Genomic DNA, 12,776 nt, shown 5'->3' on the forward strand with positions numbered 1-12,776 from the left:
TTACAATTTTATATATATTATAAAAAATTCAGATTGGCACTTCCATCTGCATAATTTCTGTTAAATAAATCTTGTGGAAATAGTGAAGGTTGCAGCAAAACTACCTTTCCATTATGGCAACATAAAAATGTGTTTCATCAGGAAGTTTCTTAGCACCACAATGCTGACAAATATAATTAATTTCTCCTTAATAATTATAATCTGGAATAGTATTACTTCCTGTTGTACAATGCTTTCTTTTATATCTAGCAGCATTTCTAGCATTTTGTCGATTATTATTTTCATCTCGCCTAAAATTATCTCTTTCATTTCTGCGATGATTATTTTTAACTCACCTAACCAAGCTCTCCTTATTTGGCTTTGAATTATTTGCTGCTTGCCAAGCAGCGTTTCTAGCATTTTGTCAATTATTAATTACATCTTGCCTAAGCCTATCTCTTTCATTTCTGCAACAAATAACTTGCCTATTAACATTTCCATTTTCTAAACTAATATCTGCTTCTAGCCTAATACCGTTGATTCAAACTTCACTTTTAATTGAAAGTAGTAACAAAAAATCTTAAATGAATCTCGAAAATTGTTATCTTTCCTATATAATTTTTTTTTCTACTCTAAATAGCACACACAAATAATTTTTATATATAACAAACTGTCATTTAAAATAAATTATGCAATAATCTTGAGACTTTAAAAAAATATATATCAGCTAGGAGATGTTTGAAAAAAAATTAACTTAGATAATAATAATTAAAAATATTATTAAAAACCTGCAATTTTATTAGTAAACATACTGCTAACACAGAAAAATTAAAAAAAAAACCGTAATAAACCTTTTTTAAAAACTTCATTATTAAAATAGTTATTAATAAACGTTTTTAAAAAATTCCCAAAATTTTACAATATTTTGTTCTTCTATACCGCATAAATACATCATCTGATAAATCTAAAATAAAATATGTAACGAACAAATAAATAAATAAGAAAAACATAACATAAAAAAAAAAAATCAATGTACCTTATAGAGAAAAACTGTAGTGATTTACCAGAGTAGTAGTTGTTAAATATTATTATTCATCAAAATAATATTTACTATTATGATGAATAATAATATCATGATTCCAAAATATCTAAAGAAAAGTCATGTAATAAACAGCGCTAAAGACAACAAATCAAATTGATATAAAACAAATTGTATATTTGGCAAAATAATTTGGCTAGGCTTTACTTTAATGTCTAACAGACATTACGCAAAACGTTATTAAATACATTATTATGTATTTTAATAATAATTATTAATAAAGGCTTGAAAACACCTAGACGTAAAGCAGTTACAGTTTGACTCTAAATCCTGCTGTGTAACTCTCTGCTATTAGTACATCACTTGGATAACAAAATTGATAAATCTTGCTCTGCAGGTTTACCAAGTCACAGCATGTTGAAAACATGGAAAGAGCATAATATAATCATATGTACCAACTATAAACACAATATATATATATATATATATATATATATATATATATATATATATATATATATATATATATATATATATATATATATATATATATATATATATATATTTAAACACAATTATAAAACAATTACATAACACATAATAACACATACACAAACAATAAAGAAACACTTTATATTATTATAAAAACACATTAATAAAACAACTATAAAGCATATATTACCAATACACAAACAAACAACTATAAAGCATATATTACCAAATACACATACTTATCAAAAAAGCATATATGCAAACAATGAACATGTGCAAACAAAAACTTTAAAAATGACAGGAGTGAATTTTAAAAATGATGGGAGAAAATTTAAAAAGATTCAAAGTAAACAAAATATATATATGTAAACAATACTCTTTACCTTCATTTTTTTTTCATAAGATCTGTAATCCTCATAACAAAATTTAACCTTTACATACAATAACATGTGGTATTTCATGTCAGTTTTGGCACAAAATATTAATTTGTTTTGCTAAATTTTCTAAAAAAGAACAAAAATAGTTAATAGCATCACAGAAATTTCAAAGTATAATGACCATATTTATGGATATAACATTAGTATACTTTTTTTGTTGCATTAAAAATGGTTAGGCCTCTTCCACACCCCTATTTTCCTTCTAAAAATTAAATGTAAGCTTAACAAAAACAGAACTTCTAAAAAAAAGTAAAATTAAAGAAAAACTAAAACAAAGTGTAAACGATTTTAAAAATTCAAAGGAGTGATCCTTTATACTTCAAATAAAAATGTTATATTTAAATTGCTAAACTATATTCTTCATTTATTTCAATTATAATATGAGGCGTTGCGAACAAAAGGGGCACATCAACCAATTTTTAAAAATCCGTTTTGTTTAACCATTTTTTTCTTTAGTCTGTCATCTACAATATAACACAAGATCAACGTGTCAGTGGGCCACTTTCTGACTGAAAATCCCTTGCTATTTACACGTGATAAAATCTAAAGAAACACACTTTGTAACGAGTAAAACGTTCGTCCGAAACAGGCACAGCAACCAACACAACTACCACAGAGGGGAGGGGTATAAACTCTTCTACCACGTGGTAGGAAAAAGTGTAATCCCGCGCTTACTCAAAACTTGATATTGGTTGGTGTGCCCCTTTGCAAATTTCAGTCTAGAAACTTCAAACGCGATTTACTCAAAACTTGATTTTGGCTGGTGTGCCCCTTTTGTTCGCAACACCTCATATGATCTTAACAAAAATTATTTATCTTAATATGATTCTTTATGTAATATTTCTTTACTTATAGATAGTAACGAAATTGCAAAAAGCAAAAAGTTTAAACTCGTTTTAGAGATCTTTTTCCAATGGCAGCGTGCATTTTGAGAACGCGCAAGTTCAGAAAAGGCTAGTAACTAATTATAATTACTTTTAAAACGAAAGCGAAACGGTGTTAAAAGTTAACTGTAGCAATTATATTTAAGATTATTGACAAAATAATATTAGTAACTAATCAAAAAAACATTAATTGGTAATTAAAATAATTATAAATATTTTACATATAAAAACTCAAAATCTGAGCTAATTGAAAAAATTATAAGGGCTGCCTGCTCAGCAAGTTTTGCTAGCATTGAACAGTGAATTGTATTCCTCCATCATAATTTCTTTTTAATAAATTAAAATGCACTTAATGCTAAAATTTGCAATAAATATAATGCAATTAGAGATTGCAATACCGGGATACGGGATCCCGGAATCCCGGACATTTTTGGGTCCTGAAAATCTCGAGATTCTAAACACAAAATCCCAGGATTTTTGGGATTATAGCAGGATTGAACGAACTAAATTATTAGGAAAATATCGATGAGGAAATAGGATTAGGCTTTCTTCCCCCAAAAAATGATGGGTTAGCAAATGTGGATTTACTCACCAATGAACAAAATAATAATGAACAAGTGAAAAAAGTTTGTAACTTGCTTATTCTATGTAAAAGTTTGTAAAAACTTTTTCACTTAGGTACCATAGGTGTCTTATTTGAGCTATCAAAGCTGATTCTGCTACTCCGGGGCCAATTTTTTTAAACATTTGCATGTTCTTCCAAAACTGTAGGTCATTAATAGAAGCATCTATGGCGTTTGAAGATGTCAACCAAACTTTTACATAGAATAAGCTTGTAAATAGGCAAAAGCAATGCAGTTTCTGAATCATATTTTTATCATAACCTAAGTACTCATTGAATGTATACATCTAAGCTGCATATAGAATGTTTGCCATCCATGTAGCAAGATGGAAAGCTCCTGGCTTAAGCCATTTTTCTCCCTTTTTCACATTTTTATCACCAAGGAGTGACAACGTAACATAAATGCTTTTCCTATAATCATTTCTTATAAATGTATGTTCTTGGAGGAACAGTTTAAGAAAATAAATCATATCTTCTTTTGTGGATTTCAACAAACTTTCATTTACGTCCAGCCAGGGGCGTGGTGGCTCTAAAAAGCCCATGCGGGATTTTTATTAAAAGGCCTATATATGCGGGATTTTACCATATATGCTTTATGTAAAGGCCCATACAAAAAGAATATATATATATATATATATATATATATATATATATATATATATATATATATATATATATATATATATATATATATATATATATATATATATATGTATATATATATATATATATATATAATAACTGACCTTATTCTAATAAATCATTAATACAAACCAACAAGATGAGATAATAATATTTGTAATTAATAGTATTGTTTGTAATACTTCAAAATAAAAAATGGTAACAACACTATGCAGCGACCACGTGTTTGCTTTGATTTTCTTAAAACACAACTTTACCGCTAGCAAATACGATTCGTATTTTATTGTTCGAAGAACATAGCCTAACACAAAATTAAAAATCAAAGATTTTAATTTTTTTATTACTATATAATGATACTTATTTTATTGTACAATAATATAAATTTTTTTAAATTATGTTTAGTTTTTTTTTCTAAATATTGAATAAATATTGAAAATCTTGAAAATTACAAAATTCTTTTTATTTTATGAGAAAATTCTTTTTAGTTTATGCTTTTGTTTAATTCGGTGTTTTAACTTTATTTAACATTTTAGGATTACCTCGCAACAGCTATAATGCCGCTCTAAAAATGGTGCCGTTATTGACATAGTTAAACATAAAAGTTTTTATAATGTAGTTTCATTTACCAGTTCATCATCCTTTTTTAAATCTGTCTAAGGACAGATTATTATGGAGTGATTTCTTTATTTACATACAATAATATAAACTAAATAAAAATAAAAAACTTTATTTGTTATTAAAGAAGTTTATATATGTTTCGAAAGGTTACAAAAATGCAAAACATGAGTTCGATCCTTATTTATATAAAAATTAATTTAAAATTTAACACCAAAATATTTTTCTTTAATGAATTAAAATCCAATACAATTACTATATAGTAATTGTATTGCGATTTAAGTCATTTAAGAAAAATGTTTTGGGGTTAAATTTTAAATTAAGTTAATTTAAGTCCAACAATAATTATAGCTATTATTATTGTTGGGTCTGCGGACTTTCTTAAATTTATTTTATCAACATTAAGATCGTTAAAAACCGTTTTTGGGTTCATTATTTTTCTCATGAAAAAAATATCATAATACGTTTTAAACATCTACTTTGTTTTCAGAGCAATATTATTATTATGCAAAATACTTATATAATTGCGCTCAAATTTGAAATCAAGTTTGAAATCAAGTGATTAATAAAATATAATTTGTGCTAACATAAATATTTTAAACGATTCTGGAATTTCTTTAAAATGTTGAAAAAATTAAAGTTTGCCAAAAGGCCCATATTTAGATGAAAAAGTAAAAAGCCCATGCGGGAATCCCGCTTATCCTCTGGGGCCACCACGCCTCTGCGTCTAGCAATTTAAAGTTATCATTTTTTTGAGGGATTGTGTCCCAAGAGTTCTTTAATTTTAATATATCTATATTGGTTGGGCCTGATGTTGGGCCAAACAGGTGTTTCCATACGGACGACAAATTAATCTCAAAGATATGGTGGCGACATGGTAAATAAAACAGCTTAGAATTTAACTTTTTTTTTAGAATGATAGAAGCATTTTTCCATCTTGAGTTAAAAGCTGTGGTATCAAATACCATACCAATGATAGATTTGTTTAACTTCCAGATCAAAGCTTTTTCTACTTGGACTAATCCTGTCCCATTCATGATTTTTGGAATGCCCAACAACTTTCCTTCTACATAATTTGGTGCACCTGCAACTAAAACTGCCAATCGTTTTCCATCCCCTTCAATAATTTTTCCATCCCAATGAATTGTTAGGAAGTCTGGCTTGTTAAAGTCAGATTTCATGTTTTTCGCAATGTCTTGGTGATTACATTTACTGGTATTATAGGAAATTGTCTTTGATAGTGTAACAATACTACAGAAAGCACCTCCTTCCTTCGCAATAGCTCCAAAAATGCTGTTCTTTGTTCCAAGGACAAGTTCAGCCTATTAGCGGTTTGGCAAATGTTTGGATTCAAGAATGGGTATTTGGCAATAGTAGCTGAACCTTATTTTCAGTATTGTTTGATTATTTTTCAAGTTTTTCTTTAATCACTTTGCATTTTTTTCACAAGTATTTCACTGATGCTTGCTTCACTTGAGGATGAATCACAATCTTGATTTGCTTCACTTTCTGACAAACTTGAATGTTTAATATAGAATTCTTCAGGCTTTATTTTACTAATATTGCCCTCTCTTGCTCTGTTTTGGTTTGTTCACCTTCCATTTTTAGTTTCTTTGCATATTGATTATCTGGTGTTCCTAGTTTTACTATTGTTATCTTTGATCTCAATTAAAAACTTAATGTCTTCACTTTTTTGTTTATCATTCTGTAGTCTGTCTTTCCAAATGGTTTCTTAAGCATTACTGTGGGCAATAAAAAAATAGTTTTTGAGCATTACTACAAAATTATTTTGTTTAGTTTTATTTGATTTTTGGCCTTTTCTTTTTTGAACGTTCCTGTATTCATCGTGCAATTTAGTTATTTTTTCTTTGATTTTATCTTTCCTTCGGGTTTTAATACCGGTCTTATGCCAGACTTCTAGAACTGCTTCACATACTGCATCAGCAACAATTGAATTTGATTTTATTGATTTCTCAGTATTAAATTCACAGCTCTTAAGGTGAAAAAATAATTTCAAAATATCCCCATTAGTAAGAATAATTCTTTGGCTCAGAGCATCAATAGAATTTCCTATCAAGCAAATATTTTGTGACTGTTGTCTTCTTTTCGATATTGTTGATTCAGCCATGTCTAAAGCAATCACCAATCATATACTAACAATATAGTTAAGGTTAATATATGTTTTATTCATTTATATTATAATATTTATCTTATACATATAAATTGTATTCATATTAGATAGTTGTTTAAACTATATTAAGATAAAACTAAACCCATCCAAAGGAAACAAATGTAACATTAAACCTATTTTTGGATTCAACAACATAAAAGTATTTGCTAACAAAAGGTAGCCAACTATAATTTAAAAGGATACATCAAAAACCTGAACCATGTAATAAAACACCCACACTTAACAACAGTCATCTTGTCAGTGGAGTGTAGCACAAGGGGATTGAGCTTTGCCACATACAATCCTGTAAATTACTATACAATTCACTAACAATATATATATATATATTCAACTTACCATTAATTCTGTTGATATATATGTTTGTTTAGTGTTTAACAACTTAAAATGTATGGTATAAAAAATTACATTAAATATAGGCTTTTATATAGTAAAAAACCATAAAAATACATAAATTCCATTAATTCTAGTGCACGTTGGCAACCTTAAACGTTAATTCAGGCTAAAAAAAATTTCCAAAATGTTTATATAAACAATTTAAATGGGAAAATTGCCAGGGAGCAGAAAAAACCAAAAAAAAATTTTCTCCATTGAATTACAGAACTCCCTAATATATATATACATATATATATATATATATATATATATATATATATATATATATATATATATATATATATATATATATATATATATATATATATATATATATATATATACATATATATATATATATATATATATATATATATATACATAAATATATATACATATATATATATATATATATATATATATATATATATATATACATATATATATATATACATATATATATATATATATATATATATATATATATATATATATATATATATATATATATATATATATACATGGATTTTGAAGTAGAGAGTCACAATCATCTACTTCTAAAAAAAGTACTCTATATCTAGAGTTTTTTCTAAAATAAAAAAAAAATTGTCCTTTTGAAAAAAAATGAGGAGAAACATACCCCAGCCCCTTGGCCACCCTGGGCGTTGTTGGCCCTGATATATATATATTTGTATTTATAAAACTATAAAAACATCCTATTGAAATAGCCTGTTGCCATGGGCCTCTGCCATAAAAGAGCTTCCCTACTTTGACTGAGGGTTTGATATAGGACATTATTTTCTTCTCTATTATTTTTATTACTATTCATTTTTCTCTTAAATTTTTGAAAAAGCTATATACTATAAAGATAAGAAAATCTAGCTAACAAATGTTTATATAAACATGCCATAGTAGGTATGTATATTAGCAGTATTAGCAAAGCAACAGCCTCAGCTGCCTGTGATTTGTCCCTCAGCAAAGTTGTGTTTATATTTTTTTAAGTTTCAATATTTTAAAATTTGCTCTTGCTTTTCTGACCATTAAATGCATTATAAAATTTATAAATCTTGTTATTACCTATTCTATTACTCTATTACTCTCTTTTATTGTAAATGGTGGTTGCTTGTAGCCTTGTTAAAAGTAAATTTTTACTAAATACTTTTAGAATGTTTCAATGGTTAATAAAATTCCTCAAATTTACTTGTTAAAAATGTTTTACCACTATGATATATAATGTCTCTTTAAAGTCAAGTGCAGTTAATAAAACTTTTAAAATTTTTTAGTGTATATTTATTTTAGGTTTAAGCTTATTTTAAGGTATTATTGAATCAAAATTTAGAATGTTCTTATTTTTTTTGTTGTTGTTCTTAAATTTTTGAATATTATTGTTTAATAATTGATTAGAGTATTGAAGCTTGAAATTATTTGTATTTTTTAAATTTTTTTATTTCTTTATTTTAGAGCATAACAGTTAAGAATGCTGATGAAATAGCTGCAAACTTGTCATCCAATTTAATTAAAAGTGCTAATATTACAATAATTGATTTTCAATTGATTACAGATGTTATTTCTGGAGTTGTTCAGGCAAGCTCAATGTCAGCAAATGTATGTTTATATATTTTTTGTAAATGTATACATAACTAAATATATTAAAATAAATATGTATAAATATATATATATATATATATATATATATATATATATATATATATATATATATATATATATTTGTATATATATATATATATATATATATATACATATATATATTTATATATACATAATATATGTATATATATATATAATATTTATATATATATATATATATATATATATATATATATATATATATATATATATATATATATATATATATATATATATATATATATATATGTTTATATTTATATATATATATATATATATATATATATATATGTTTATATTTATATATATATATATATATATATATATATATATATATATATATATATATCAATTCTTATGGATTAAAAGGAAAGATCAATTTTATTCCAAATATCCAGAAATATAATACAATCTCAAAAAAGAATAATATATTTTTTGTAAATGTATACATAACTAAATATATTAAAATAAATATGTATAAATATATATATATATATATACATATATATATATATTTGTATATATATATATATATATACATATATATATTTATATATACATAATATATATATATATATATAATATTTATATATATATAATATATATATATATATGTATATATATATATATACATATATATATATATATATATATATATATATATATATGTTTATATTTATATATATATATATATATATATATATATATATATATATATATATATATATATATATATATATATATCAATTCTTATGGATTAAAAGGAAAGATCAATTTTATTCCAAATATCCAGAAATATAATACAATCTCAAAAAAGATTAAAAAAACATCTGGTTAAATCAACCTTATTCGCTCAACATCAGAACGAGCGTAGCCAAAACATTTTTGAGTACAATTGATAAATGTTTCCCTAAAGGCCACAAATTTCACAAACTTTTTTATCAAAACAATTTAGAGGTATATAGCTGCCAACCAAACATCAAGAGTATTATTATTTCTCATAATAAAAGGATACTATTTAAATCTCATGAAAATGTTAAAATTATTATGCAATTGTCAACAAACCACCTTATGCCCACTCAATCGAAAATGCCTTACAAAAAATCTTATTTATATTTGTAATGTAAAAACTCACCAAGAAAAAGAAGGATATTATTACATTGGGCTTACTGAGAAAACCTTCAAACACAGATGGTATAAAAATAAAAACTCCTTTGTTTATGAAAGTAAGGCCAACGCCAACTTAACATTCAAAGTTTGTGAAGAATTTTTAAAATGTTTCAAAAATACGCTAAGTAGTGTATAAGGTAATAAAGTGAGAAATTGCTATTAAAGATTGTATTCTGTAAAAGTCCTTTATGTAAGTTATGGAAAGATATTATATTATTGAAAATTGTATTTTTTGAGATGAATTTAAATGTTTTTAAAACAATTTGTATAATTAATTTTATAAATAACTATATAATCGATTGTTTTAATAAATTTTTAGATGAATCTATAAATTTAATTCAAAAACATTACAAGATTATTATTTTTTTTGTTATGTAAACTAATAAAATTTGTTCACGCTAAGCTAAACGCTTTTAAAGAATGTTTTAAAACGCTGTTAAATAAGTTATGAATATTAAATAAACAAAAGTTTTATCTAATATTCATAGAATATTAAATAAAATTTTTGTTAATTTTTAAAATATTTTTTATTAATGAAGAATGTAATTTTTTTAAATAATATGTATTCTTAGTTTTATAAAAACGATGACAACAAATGCGTTTTAATTTATTTATTAAAATAATATATTTTAATAAATTAAATAGAGTTAGTGTTTTTAAAATGATAATTGGATGTTTTTTCGTTGATAATTGGATGTTAGTTTTTTGTTTTGTTTTTAAAAAAGAGTTCGCCTAATATAAAAACATTAGAAAAGATCAATGTTTTATAGTTTGTTGCGTTGGTTTGTTGGTTGGTTGTCAGAAATTGTTGTTGTCACATTGGTTTGAAGAGGTTGTGAAAAATTACATTTAGGTTGTTATTTAACTGGAACCTTATTACAAAACATTAAAAAAAATTTTCTTTTTTCTATAGTTTTAGTTTTTCAGATTTATATTAGTTGATTTTTATAGAGCTATAGGTTTTAATTTTTATTTTCTGTTTCGTTAAGATTTCTTTCTTTTTTATATAAATTAGTCTGGTTAAAAGTTTTTTCCTTTGTCATTTTTATTCAGCGCGTTTTTAATTATCTAATGAGCTGTGGTCAAGCAGTTAAAAAAACAACTGCATACATGTTCAAGATTGTAGTGCGATCACACACTTTTCCTGTCCATGGCTATTATAGATAAGCATTATTTAAAAAAACTTAAGAATTAATTTTTTATACTTGAATTTTATTTTCTATTTTATTTTTTAATAACTCAGTATAATAACTTGCGGTTATATATTTATTTAAGTTAGTTTGAATTTTAGAATATTCATTAAGATAAAACCTTATATTAAAAGTTTTTATAAACTTTTTTGTTGAAAAATTATTTTAGAAATAATTATTAATATTAAAAACATAAAATGATTTAAAACGTATTATTTAAGGTTACTCAAGATATTATCTCAGTTGTAAGCACTTTGTTAAACCAAAACACCACTTTCATTAATGAAGCAAATATGAAACTTCAAACTTCAAATGAGCTTTTAAATCAACTAGATAGAATGGCAGCTAAGCAAGTCACTAATGTTAATGTTTCAACCCAAAATTTGGCTTTTGCCTCATATTTTTACGAAAAAAATAACAGTGATGTCTATATTTATTCTGAGAATAACGATAATTCAAGTATCATTATCTCAAGTAAAAATCCTGAAAATGGTTCAGAAAGTAATCTTCCATATATTACTCTTCCATCGCAGTTGTTTTTTAACAAAAATAACACCTTGGTTTATTCTTTTATATTCAAACAAGTTGATTTATTTATGAACATGCAAAATCAAACTGGAAATATAAACAGTGTTGTACTTTCAGCCACTTTGAAGGATGTCTTTGTAAATAAATCTAATACTCCAATAATAATGAGGTTTACAAAAAATTTAAATGCTTCTGGAAATACATCATGTGGTTTCTTTGATACAAAATGTAAGTCACTTAAAAATTAAAATTATTTGTTAAGTTGTGTATAAATTTAAAAAAAGTAAGTTAAAAATTGTTATGTATTGTAGAATATATGATACGCCCTTAGTAACGCATAATTTTCTACTTTCTGAGGTAAAAAATTATATTAAAAATAATAATTTGTTATACAATTTTCCTAAAATTATTTTAAAATAATAAACTGTAATAAAATCATCTTATATATATTATTTTCTACCTTGAGAGCCAGAAAATTACATAACATACATAACTAAGGATATATATATATATGTATATATATATATATATATATATATATATATATATATATATATATATATATATATATATATATATATATATATATATATATATATATATATATATATATATATATATATATATATATATATATATATACAAACAACCCCTGACTAGATGTCAGAAAGTTTATCCGTTTTTTGTTGACAAAGAGTAAAAATTACAATGCAAGATCAGAATTTTTTTTTATTTCTTGATAGACTGCCTAACCCAACCAAACCCTCAGTCAATGTAGCAGCATTCCCTTGCGAGTCAGACCATAAGATAGTCAATGTAGCAACACTCCATTACGTTTCAAGTTATTTGTCAGTCAAAGTAGCAGTACTCCGTTGCGAGTCAGGCTATTTGTCAGTCGATGTAGCAGTACTTTGTTACAAGTTAGGCTATAAGAGAGTTGATGTAGCAACACTCCGTGCATGAGTTAC

General features: G+C 24.6%; 1 protein-coding gene across 5 annotated transcripts in view; it reads left to right on the forward strand.

Moving 5' to 3' along the window:
- Nucleotides 1-12,776, forward strand: part of LOC136085996 (adhesion G-protein coupled receptor G4-like) — a 284,829-nt gene that overhangs the window by 243,630 nt on the left and 28,423 nt on the right. For all 5 annotated transcript variants that reach the window (XM_065808127.1, XM_065808124.1, XM_065808122.1 and 2 more), the window contains 2 exons: nt 8,735-8,878; nt 11,502-12,036. In XM_065808127.1, coding sequence (XP_065664199.1) covers nt 8,735-8,878; nt 11,502-12,036 — 679 coding nt within the window. The remainder of the gene's footprint in view (nt 1-8,734; nt 8,879-11,501; nt 12,037-12,776) is intronic.

The sequence above is a fragment of the Hydra vulgaris genome, chromosome 10 (assembly GCF_038396675.1).
Source record: "Hydra vulgaris chromosome 10, alternate assembly HydraT2T_AEP".
In the NCBI taxonomy this organism is placed as follows: Eukaryota; Metazoa; Cnidaria; class Hydrozoa; order Anthoathecata; family Hydridae; genus Hydra; species Hydra vulgaris.